Here is a 13,404-nt window from a genome sequence, read left to right as displayed (position 1 = left end):
TGTCAACGGTTCAAAGAAGAAAAATAAATTATTGAATCGTTACTTCCAAAAGTGAGTTTCAGGCTAATAATTTTGGATTTCTTGTTAGATTAATGGACTGCTGGTTACTTTTAATTAATTCAATAGATCAGGACTATTCGGGATCGATCATAGAAGCCAAAATAAAATTTGTCTAGGCCCTTTGCTGATTTAATGTTGGCTGCAGGCCAGACAAAATTGGGTTGCGGGCCGTGGCAATGAAATAACCAGAGATAATTTTTGGGTTGTGAGGGACAGCAGCCCAGCTTCAGGCTGGCTGCAGGCTGAAACAAGAGAAAAACCAACCCCAAATTGGGCTGGGAATATCGGGATACTGCAAGCCCTTATATGTTGATCCAAGGCAAGCCCCAAAACTGAAGGGCCATTCTGGAAAAACAAGTCCCAAGCCCAAACAGTGGGTTGGGTGGCAGGTGGGTTGAGCATTGAGAGGCCCAAGGCCTCGATAGTTGTATCCAAATAAATCCCAGCGGTGCTGGATGTGTGGAAGTCGCCGGGGAAGAAGGTGGCGCTGCCACGGCGGCGACGATATCAGTCCAAAACCATGGTCGAACATCGATTGGATATGTCGGAAATCGTTGGAACGATTTGCCAAGTTGCTGCCATGGCCTAAACCATGGTCGGCATCGAGATTTCCACCTGGAAATATGGTGAATCCAGCTATGTAGGTGACAAAACGCCAAAACGGTTCCGTCTCAAACCTCAGAATGGTTCTGTGCATCTGGGTTTTGGGACAGAGCCGGCTCGGCTCTTTTGGTTCGATTTTCTATTATTTAGGGTTTTCAGAACCCCAATCCATGCTTCTATTTTAGTTAGATTCTTTGACTCACAAATTCTACCTAACGAATTTATAATTGCGTGTGCATGAACATATACATATATATATATATATATATATATATTATATTGATAAATATATGAACAAATACAATAGATATCGGAAAGAAAATATAAATGTAGGGGCTTCACGCATTATGGGAAATGTTTTCATGTTTCATGGTCATTTCAAATATCTTCTTTTATTTTAAGCGTACCTGATTGACAGAAAACAGCAAAAACATTTGAATTTTGTAGAAGATCATTTTCTGAAAGTCAGAATTGCATCTCTAATACGTTGTAACATGTTCAACATAGAAAAATTAAATTGAATCAATAACATGTAGATCAATTCAATAAAATAATAAATTAATCACAAAAAGAATGATTAAAACGTAATACTCTTCTAATTGAAGAATAAACTCTTTTTAGCATAGCGTTAAGATCATGTTGATAACGTGTTATAGGCATAATTTATTGAATAATTATGGAGGCCAGGAAGAGAGGGCGTGCGGCAATTGTAGAGAGAAGAGAGAGATTGAAAAAAAAAAAAAAAAAAAAAAAAGGAAGAGAGAGATGTGTGATTGTAAGGTGTGTTCTATTTTAGAACATTATGCTTTTATTTATAGTAGTAGGGAAGATTAATTCCTTACCCTAATAGGATTACAACTCTAATAGGATAATATTTTGTCTAAGAGATATGGTAGAATCCCATAAAAATATCCTAAATATGTTAGAATTTACACAATCATATTCCTAATTTAATAGGACAGAAACAATTAAAACCAATTTTTAGTTGGAATTAAGATGATTGACACAATAAGGCTAGCCAAAATCAACTATCACAATTGAAGAATATTTTTTATTTTATTTTCCCAAATGATGAAGATTTTTGTTGATTGAGGTAAGCACGGGCCAAATAATTGGCCAGCCACGTTGGGACTTATCCTGGTCATATAAATAATACAAGCTTGGAAGAGAAAATGAACCCGATCAAACACAAACTTGTCATTCTATATTATCTTCAATTCCTATATTAGCGTAACGTAGTACCCACACTTCTATTTCATTTTCTTTAAATTACACAATTTAGTTATCGCATAGTATTTTATTTGCTCGGTCATTCAATCGTTTGATCAGCAGTCAAATTTAAGATGCAAACACAATCATTTTCGCATATTTTCTAAATGGGCCATTGTAGGCCACGAGGTGGCACGCTCACTCATCTAAAGAAGGACCACAAATCCTTCTTGACGACCTTCCAGGCCAAATAGAGGCAAACATGTTTGACCAAAATTGTTGCAGAAATGCAAGGAAGAACAAAACTTACCTATAGCTCTCCACATAAGTACCTGGGGGAGAGGGCCGAGTTTATTTGTTTACGGTGAACTTTCCAAGTTGAGGAGTTTCCTTCGCGTAGGGGTTGTTTTAGAGGATTTTCTTCGTAGTTTACGTTTTCTATTGAACAAATTGAAGTATAAATAACACGTGGAGCTCGTACTACAAAAGGAATATTTACCTTTACCTTTTTTTGTAGAATGTGAAACTGTTTAATCTCTTTTTTAATCATAGAGGCTAAACTTAGGCGTAATCATCGGTCATATAGATGTCGGTCTCAACTCTCAACCCTCGAGAAAAACAAGGTTCATGATAATTCATAGAAACACATGTCAGTTATGAATATGGTACGATAAAAATCTAAAGGCAAATGATAGCAATTAAGTAGAAGCACTCCCATCATCTGTCATTTGAAGTGAAAATGGGCACCTTGTCTTTTTTTGCATAACTAAATGTGTAATGCCATCATCACATTCCAAAGTTGCTTTCTATTCACTTCTTGAATATTTGGCCAAAATATGTCTATGAATTGATTATAATTTAGGTGCACTAATTGTATTTGTTCCCATTTGGAATGGTAAACTATGATAATTGCTCTTTGAACAACGATATAGCCTAACTAACTAATTTAATAATAAATAAGTCCAAGTTTCAATGAGAGCTTAAGCTGACTATATATTGCTCTTTCATTGATGTTGAACTTTGTTATAACTATTAACAAGTGGACATGACAACAATTGAAGTGACAAAAACCTATTAGAGAAGCTATGATTATTTATGTATGTTGCTATTTTTTTTGGAAGGAGAATGATAAATATAAAAGATTATTGTTATGTATATAGTTTAGATCAATTTAGTAAGGTCCGCGCTCGAGTTTTTACTAACCACTCGAGTAAATGAGAATTGTTACTGATGCTTCAAAAAAGTGTGTGTTCTTTCCTTGTTTAATTTCATTAGAGAAGAGAATGTCAATAATAATGTCTTTATAACTCAAGATAATATTTCGAAAAACAGAAAAACAGAGAAAAGAGAGGGGACAAAAATATATTATATATCTTCCTCAAATGTGTAGTACAACATACTTATCTCCCACTGATAACAAAATTCCACCCACCATGCATTATTCTTTTTGTACATCTCATAATAACTACAATCGCTATATATACCAACTAGTTATTATTATTAACCTTGATGTATCTCTTCCTACGTTTTTATGTAGCTATTCACATCTTCCTTCACAAAGTATATGACACTCTTTGAAGCCTTTGAGCGTCATGAAAAAAGCAGATACATACAAGACTACTCTTCATTGTCACTTTATATATACTCAAGTGACCTTTATTTCAACCACCATGTCCCACTTCATCTGAGCTACCCTTGAACTCTTGCCTTCTGATACCATATATGGTAATATAAAAGTAGAATAAACGCTGTTTTTCTACTTCTGCAGTCTATGACTAGGAACAATTTTCTACCAACCTTCAGGAATAAAGCAGGGATCCTCAATGAAAAAGATAAAAAGAAAGAAAAAGAGATGGAGGAATATTTGAAGGTTTATTCAACTTTGGTAGTCAAGATAAGGAAATGAGGAAGATGAAACATCTTTCATCAAATCCTCCAAGTCCCAGTCCCCCATGGTGAGCTCTTCCTGATCATCATCAAAGTAATTCCCAACTCCAGTTATGCTCTCACTTTTAATATTTTTATTGCAGGTGAGTATGCTATTTATATTATTGTAGTAATTATTATTATTACTACTACTAGGGTTTCTATGATCCCCAAAGATGGTTTCAGTTTTAATATTTTGATCTTCAGTGCTCACACTCTCAAGAGGAGGGACAAATATCTCTCCTTCTACCCCAATATCAACATCACCACTCCCAAACACTCCATTTTCTCCAAAGTTATAACAATCACCAACACCACCAACAACAACTTCAATCTCCCTTTGTGTTATGCATGGGTTGGCATTGTGGTATCCACCTGCGCCGGGAAAGGTTAGGCCGCCATGATTTATATCGAGCATAGGCAATGGATCAAACATGTGGTTGAGGATCGTAGATTGCATGAACGATGGTGTTGAGTCCATGTAAATTGGCAGCATGCCATGTTCTTGCCCGGGACTAATGAACCCTCCGGTCACCATCGCACAATGATCCTTAGGCTCTGAGGATGAATCGCTTGCGTTTGGTGAGCCATTGGAGGATGACAAATTCTTTAACCTTTTCTTTATTGTTGAATTCCAGAAATTCTTTATTTCATTGTCAGTTCTCCCAGGCAAGCGTGCTGCAATTTGAGACCACCTACACGTATAAGAACAAAATAATTAAGAATTTTATGAATCATATATCATTAATTAAAAGAGTTGGTTTTAACAATAGTGTTTCATTCTTGACCAACAAGAAAATATTTAAGTGTTTGATTTCTTTTGCCCCAACAGCAACAGAGTTTCATTATTGACCAACAAGAAACTATGTAGTCTAATATTCGCTTCCTAAATGCATAACTTGCATGCCTTCCAAACTTAAAACACAAAAAGATTTTGAGTGTCTTTGACTCAAAAGTTAGAGATGTAAGACTCTTTTATCATCACATATTCACACGCCTTCTCACATGTAGCAATTTTTAAAGCCAAACACGTTGACAATAAATATCACATTACGGTATCAATTTCTTTATTTAACTATAGCTTTTGGCGGCCAATGCCGTAGGAAACATTGAAGAAACCAAAGTGAATTATACATTTAACAATATTGATGGTTAATTTGCATGGAAGCGAGTCTCACATAATATTGAAATTGAAATTTGTAGGACTAATAGCATTATTCTTAAAACAATAGGGGAAGCGTTATTCTTAAAATAATAGGGGAATAGCAAATCGTGAATTGTTCTAATAAATAGGATATTCATTTTCAAAATACTACGTACTAAGTTCAAATACTTATCTCTTTGTAATTTAGATGATTTTAGTGTAGATAATTTTTAACTCAAAGGAGCATACAGACCATGTATAAGATAGCAACCCTTTTTCACTTTCATATATAAATTTTTTTAATAATTGAGGCTCAATATTTGTGATTATAGTCAATATTGGCGTACTCATCCCAAAACAATAAATAAATATAACTCAACCAACTAGTTCTTTATGTATATATATGATCAGTATTAAGAGAAAGGAAAAAAAGTATTTTTGTATATATATGGATGTATACATATGCCGTCTAAGGTATTTATTAAAAAAATGGAGATTAGTTATGGGACCCACTCCCCATCGAGGTTCAATGACCCGGACCGTCTATTTTGTAAATCTCAATTCATAGATCATCCTTGCAAAAATTCAATTCAATCCGAAATCATTTGTCTAGTTAACTATCACGTTTAAATTTCTATGTTTTCTTATAATAAAGTGTTCGTTAATTTCTTTGAACTGACTTAGATGCATCAAATATGTGGATAATATTTTGTAAGGATGATCTATGAAGTGCAACTTAAAAAATAGACGGTTCAGATCGTTAAAGTTCAATGCAGTGTGGGCCCCACAACTAATCCCCTTTAAAAAGAAAAAATAAAGATCCTTTCACTTAAAAACCTCCTGTATGTGTATGTATTTTTGTTCAAGGATATAGTTATACTTTGAATATCCTTTGTAAGTGGATTAGCACCAAAGATATTCGTTTAAACAAAAGATTGTAGTAGAAGACAGCTTTTGAAAAGACACATGGCAAGACACATGGCATGTCAAATTCGGAGTCTATCCAGATCAAACTCGATTGTCAAACAGTCAACAAAGAGTGTAGAGACCCCAAAATTTCAATGACTTAGAATGGGGATTATATATTCTCAAAACTATTCCATCCTATTATAAACCTTGTCACATCAGCCTTCTCATTATTGTTTGACCTCATTTTTTCTTCTTAGAATTTACTCTTCCACACCAAAGCTGTAATATAAAAGAAGGCCATCTAATCCTGTATAAAGTGCGTTTCATTGGACAAATATTTAGCAACTTCTTGTGCATCTGAATTTACTAATCACAACAGCATGCAGATGCAAAACATTTCACAAATAGGAAGTGATCACTTCTGGAAAGTGATGCCAACAAAAACAAAAAGTGCTTCCTTTTCGCATGAATATTAAAAAATCAAACATGTAAGTAGTAAAAAGTGTCAATTGATAAAAACCTGTTTCCAAGGAGAGAATGTAAATGGATAATGAGCTCTTCTTCTTGGGGCGAAAAGGCGCCTCGCTTAAGGTCCGGCCTCAAGTAATTGATCCAGCGCAATCTGCAACTCTTGCCGCACCTCTGCAGTCCAGCATTTCTTGCCACATCACTCCAACAACCTTGACCATTGTTGATCATATAGCTCATCAGCTTGTCATCCTCCTCCGGCGACCACAAACCCTTTCGGAGCTTACTGTTAGAGTTGTTCTCTTTGTTATTCTTGCCTGCTGGTGCAGAGGAGGGTTCTGGCTTCCTCATTGTGACGAGAATGTGATGGGTGAAAGGAGAGAGCTAATTGAGAAGTAATGTTTTTGGATGTCTTATTCTCTCCCAACTGGTTTGATGAAAATAAGTGATGAATTTATAGAGAAAAAGAGAGATACAAGGCTTCATATGGTGGGAATGATGATGATAATGATGATGGTGATGGTTGTGGGGTTGCTTACAATATAGGGAAGAGAGAGAGAGAGAGAGAGAGAGAGAGAGAGGGGTTGGTTGATGGGTCTGAGTAGAAAACGGTTTGGAGAGGGACCTGCTATGAGAGAGATAGGTGGTCGTCTTGTCTTTGACTCCATGACCTTTGTCCTTTTTCCTAAACCTATTTTCTTCATTCTCAAGGTAATCATAATATTATATGAATCATATAAAAGCATCAAAGAATTTCTTTTCTTTTTGGAACCAAGCCAACATATAAATTTGCTTCCACTTCACATAATCTCTCCCTCTCTTTCTCTCTCTCCACACGTGTAGTTGAAGATAAAGAATAAGATAATCAAGAATATGCATGCTGTGCACTTATTGATCTAGTTCATCCAGCTTCAATGTTGATTGGCCATGAGATCCACATGTTAAAGCTTCTTTTTATTTTTTTTGGTCAATACATGTTTAAGCTTCATATGTATACATGAATTGAATGTAGAAAAAGAAGTAGAAAAGACTCTAGTGTGTGGACAATTTATCCTTAAATTATATTCTCATATAAGAAAAGGTGACAAAACAAGTGATTTGGAGCTTTCACAATCAATCTGTTGAATACTGAAACGGTTAAAACAAAGTTAATATACTATTATATTGTACCTGGTGCTTTATATGTGCATGTATCATTTGAACAAGTGCAGAGGATCAATTATCTATTAACCTATATTTCCAAAGTCAATCCAAGAGTTAAATACTAACTCTAGGTCCTAAAATTGGTTTGACACCCTAAGTCTAATTTCAATGCCTTTAAAAAGATGCATTTTGAGTGATTAAACGGTGTTTTTTTCTCCGTGTGACTGTAATACGGGGTTGTACACTATGTTTATTTATATAAATGGTGAGATATGTGTGTTAAAAAGTTAATAACTTCAAAAACAAATTTTTTTCATTACTTATATAAAAATACGTGGTGTGCCATCCGTGTTCCGATCACAATGAAAAATTTCTTCGAAGTTAGCTGCAAATTGTTTGGACCACTATTAGAGATTTATTTATACACAGAAAAACACATAATTGTCAGAAAATACATTCTTACTAGACAGCCTATCAACATAAGATGTTAATTTTGTGTCAATTCTTTAAATTTATAATTTAGCAACATAAAATAAAATGATTTAGATCGTTTGCTTTACAAACATAAGCTCAAAGCGGCTCCTTAAGACCTTTTCTATTGAGTCTATGGGTCTACCCGCGGGTCGAGGATTTGAACCCTACGGCGAGAGGGACACCTTATGAACCGAGCTTCTTCTGCCAAGAGGGCAGCAAAGCGCCTTAGGTTTTTCTGCCAGTCCTTCAAGTCTGCGATTGATCAAGACCCAGTTGAGCACTCACTCTAGATTGTTCGTTAGCAATCTATCCAAATCTTGAAGAACCAATTATATGTACCTGACTGTGCGCCTTGATATTTTTCAGTATTTAATTGATTAGTTAGTTTCAGCCACTTGTACACAGGTTCCATGCGTGGATACCATGGATTGGTTTCTCTAGTTTAATTATATTCTAAAGCTACAATAATTTGAAGGGTTCAGCATAAATATTCAAATAATGGATTAGAATTCAAGCAAGCCAGTCTCTTATGCCTTAAATTGGCAGTTTTGATTTGATATATTGCAACAGATCATTTGACTTATAAGAACATCTTTTAGAAGCAACATATATTGCATGCTTGTACATTTCTTTACTAGTGTTTATCTTAGCAAGAAATATATATATATATATATATATATAAATTTTTTTTTATATATTGTCTTCTGGGCATGCCGATTTGATGTTTTTTCTATACAACAATATTGGGGGAAAGATGTGTCAATTGATGCTAAGCCATATAAATTTCTACTGAACTCGTCATTCAAGAAAATCAAACTTAAAACCTCACAATTACAAGTGTAAAAGAATACATATAGTTGTGACGATTTTACTTTAATTACTCTACGCTATATATAGTTTTTAAATAAAAAGTTGAGTACTGTTATTTGAACCACTTGTATGACTATTTTATTGATCACCTCTCTAATACATGTGGATCATAAATGTATACGTCTCTATTAAAGAGATGATCACCAAAGTGGTTAGCAAATATGATATAGTTGCATTGCTTTAAATAAAAACAATTACGTTGTGATAAATCAGAAAACCAAAAGTGCAAATTATCAGTTAGTTTGGTGATTTTCACACACCCTATTTACTTTACACACATTTTCAAATCACTCCATTTTAACCCCCACACACTTTCTAAAAAGCTATTAAACAATTGAAAGAGAACAAACAAATAAAATAAGGTGTGTGAAAATCACCACCCATAAGTTAAAGGCCAGAGCCCTGTATACCTGAAGAGGACACATAATCACCTTCTAGAAGGAAGATGTCTGGAACTGTAATTGAGTTAGCGACTAATTATTTATCGAGGAGAGCTCTCTGGTAGTTAATTATGCCGTGATCGGGCAGTCTAAACATTTTTCAAAAATTCATTGGCAAAAGGAAGAAACCCCTACATGAAATGATTCATGATTGGAACAATTGACCACAAAAAACAAGTTCATAATTGGCGGAACCACTATATTAGGTTTTTTTACCGCACGCATAAACAAATCAAAGTTTTTTTATACTAGCCAATATAATTCAATTTTTCTTCATGCAATAGAATTCATTAGTGCTATTTCAACAGTGATGGCGTACAATTATTATTTTGGCTGCAACACACACCATCAGTTGTGTACAAATGTCAATCCATGTCGCTAATGTACTGTGATGATTTGGGAAAGATTAGAGATTTGGAAGGAAATGAAGAGTTCTATATGCAGAATTTTGAGCGTGAAAACCTCAGATGATTGACGAGATGTATGAGTATATGCATCAGTCCCCTTTCTTTGAGGGACTTCTCAAATAATTTTATCTAAGGGACATCTTGTGGTGCTAGTTGGATTGGAAATGACAGTTTGGGTTGAGATAGGCTACTCCGAGCTGAAAAGCTACAACCCTTGGCTCAGTAAAGATTTCTTAGGCCACTGGGCTAATAGCCAAAGAAAGAGCTGATTCGACCAAGTCCTTATGAAGGTAGGATTGTGAGAGGATTAAGTGCAGGTATATAGTTCGATCGAGTCCTAATGCAATCGACGAAGTGAGGTGTTACTTAATTACTTCGTGTTCGGCATTTTGAAATCTGAACTATTTATTGAACTTTGTGGTGATCTAGCAATCTTTTTTTCAGGTCCTAGAACCCAAGATTGAGATGCATTCCTTCCTCAGTCGTAGTTGTTCAAGTGCAGAAGTCAACAACACATTCAACACCACCATCACATATAGTCTACTAGCTCAAATGCTAATTGGCACGCTCGCATTCACAAAAAGGACGTAGTTAAGTCATAGCCACTCGACCTGTGCGCTACGTAGGCTTTGTAATTTTTAGGGTCAACATGTGCTTATTTCGTAACTTCTTTTAGGATCCAACTCATCTATATTTTAATACATCATTCATAGTTCATCTTTGCAAAAAATTAGACAAATCCAAAATTATTATACATTCAATTGTAGTGAAGAATAGACGAAAAAGAAACAATAAGATGATTACCATTTAATCAAACACTTAAATGGTTTCAAATTTGGGTGGACTTTGAGATGACCTTTGAAGAAATACCATAAGATGAATTGTTGAATCATTAAAGTACAAGGTAGAGTGAACCCTAGAAAGAATTTCTCAAATAAGCTTATTCGCTTGATCACTTTTATCAATAATAACTGTAGATAAATCTCAAGAGGTTTTGACTAGTCATTTGTCAGGAATCTCACTGGATGCAGAAGCATGTGGCATAGTCTCTTATTTATTAGCTAGGAACCTCATTAGTGATTAGTCCTTCTGAAATAGCTAAGCTTAGCTATCTTAAGGTGGCGAGATAATGCACCAAAGGTAACAAAATAAGGGCTAATTAACTAGCGTTACGTATATCCTAGAACACAATATAAGAATCCACCAGATATTAGAAAGCTCTAAATTTGACCGCAAGTTCCAAAAGTTGTGTGTGTACATGTATGTATGTGTACTCCTACCAATCCCCAACTCCAAAAATAAGTAAAAAACAAACATTCAAAATTGCACCAAAATACAAAAATATGAATTAATCAAAATAATATATTTGACCTAAAAGTACCTTGAACGCTAGAAGTGATATTTTTCATGTTTGTAACTCAAAGGAATGTTTGGGGTGAGGAACTTTCAAATTTATTGGGATTTGAGCAAAGTGATGCAAAATGGATGACAAAAAATTACATAAGAGGAACTAGAAATGCACCATATGTAAGATTGTGAGAGCGATTTGTAAATGATTCATCCTAAGTAGTCATTTGCAAATTCCCTTACATGTCTTTTGTAATGCTCATATGAAGAATTTCTACTTCCTACTACCTAACTTTTTGTAATCCATTTCTTTTTTTACTTTGCCCAAATTCCATAGAACTTGGGTTCGATCTCCTCCCCACTAACATTTAATAATTTAATTCACTAATACTATCGTTTGTCAAAAAAAAAAAAAAAAAAAAAAAAAGAAAAAAAAAAACCCATCAAATTTGAAAGCTCATCACCCAACAATACCCTAAGAGGATCCAACCAGTTTTAAGTTACTACCCGAGGCATAAGAGATTAGGTGTGGCGATTTCAAGCCTACACGTGGATAATAACTGGTGACGTGGAGTGCGTGTGGTCGTTGGGCTTTACACATGAACAACCTTACTTTGATACCATGATGAGAGTTGAGGTTCCACCATAAAACCAATTGGCAATATGGGGAGTAGCCTAAGACCATATAAGCACATAACAAACCTTGTTCCTCACCGATGTGGGACAACTCTCAACATAAACAATGTTTATAAGATAATTAAGGCAAATCCAGCCAGTTCTAGTATGGTCCTGTTGCCATCTTCCACATATTCAAGTACCCTTTCGATCATATTCTTTTTCATTGTATGAATCTTTAGTACCCTCATGTATACGTACACAAAATGCCATAAAGTTAAAAGGAGGGGACTAAAAGTTCCAATTTCCACTAATCACACTTCGAACTCATCAATACCATATATGTGGGCATCTACACTTTGCTAACCAGTATCCAGGTCGAATCAAATTAAATATATCTTTCTAAAAGAAAAATCGGACCAAAAGTTTTAAGAGCAAATCAGTGTTCCATGTGTTGCCAATATGCTTGAATGCCACTTTATATTGAAGTCAAATCGTATGATTAATTGAAGTAATTACGAGATAAAGCAAGTTAAGCTGACCTTGAAGTAGTTAGTTAAAGAATTAGTATATAATAAACCTTGTCGGCAACCGGAACAACTCAATAAGAGTTGACAGCCTTTTAACCAAATGGTGCTGATCATGAATGAAGTATACATATATTTTATATACTACGATATATTTATATTTCAGAAAATAATTAAACACCAAATCTATCATTTATAAAATTCAAATGTAAAATCTTTCACTCTTTCTAATATTTATCCAAAAATCTTAATAGAAAAAAAAAAACGTTGGCCCAAATATTATATTTTCTGGAAAAGTAACTCCAATATTGAAAACTTAACTAACTCTTGATAGTAATTTTGGGAGAGCTATAATCATTTTTTAAAAGAACCCCATGAAAGGTGAAACTTTCTAAAACCATTTAAGTAAGTTATTCAAGAAGCACATGCAAAGTGTTTTGTCATAAAGTCACATAAAGTGACAACTGATCTTATAGACAAACACCTCTTATCTACAATTTAAATCGTGTATTTCATTAGTGAGGTACCTGTAAATTATTTATGACATATTTACTTATTTTGGATGGTTGTCATAATTAGACAAGAGAACAAAAGACAATTCCATCAACTACTTCCCCATATTCAATCAAATTCTTCATTTTCAAGTATTAGATTACCAATTACAATATAGGAGCGATGCATTTTTCTTATTTATTTCATGTATCTTGGTAAACACATGATTCGTCAAGGATCAGAATAATTTTAATACTTATGTATTAATAAACACAGAAGACTACATTAATCATACTATTTCAATACATACTCATTCCAGACTGGAAAACCTATCTTTAATGATGGGAGCACAAAAAGAAAGATAACACAACCCCACCTCGCCCCATTGCCATCCTTATATGCAATTAAATCGTACATTTCACCATGCATAATCAAAGGGAAGAACATCATAATTCTAGTAGCCAATCACCCTAGGAGGGGATTAGGGCTTAGGCCTAAGAAATGCTTTTTCTTTTTAATTAGCAGGGAAGCCTAAGATGTGAAGGGTATAAAATATAAACAATATTCAAGAGAAATGGGAGACGGTGCAGCCTTCCAGGGGAAACATTGGAAGTACTCCAAAGGCTTCAGCTTTTACAATCTTTATCTTTACTGTTTTGTTGCCAAAGCTTAGCCCCTGCCGACTTTGATTTCCAACACCATAAGCAATATGGCTTTTGGTTGATGAGACGGGCCCAACTCAGAATTCCCTTCCATTTTTTGACCAGGTA

At 34.6% G+C, this 13,404-nt stretch overlaps 1 protein-coding gene across 1 annotated transcript; it reads right to left on the bottom strand.

Annotated features, from left to right (window-relative positions):
- Nucleotides 1-3,218: 3,218 nt before the first annotated feature.
- Nucleotides 3,219-6,760, bottom strand: LOC137714791 (transcription factor MYB46-like). Its single transcript, XM_068453926.2, has 2 exons — nucleotides 6,372-6,760; nucleotides 3,219-4,493 (listed from the first exon to the last, which is right to left on the bottom strand). Exons 1-2 carry the CDS (start codon nucleotides 6,668-6,670, stop codon nucleotides 3,749-3,751), a joined length of 1,044 nt encoding a protein of 347 aa, XP_068310027.2. The 5' UTR covers nucleotides 6,671-6,760; the 3' UTR covers nucleotides 3,219-3,748.
- Between the last annotated feature and the right edge of the window lie 6,644 nt (nucleotides 6,761-13,404).

The sequence above is a fragment of the Pyrus communis genome, chromosome 3 (genome assembly GCF_041283825.1).
Source record: "Pyrus communis isolate YQ-2024b chromosome 3, ASM4128382v1, whole genome shotgun sequence".
Taxonomy (NCBI): Eukaryota; Viridiplantae; Streptophyta; class Magnoliopsida; order Rosales; family Rosaceae; genus Pyrus; species Pyrus communis.
The sequence above is the reverse complement of the archived record's forward strand: the minus strand, read 5'-3'. Positions and strand labels throughout refer to the sequence as shown.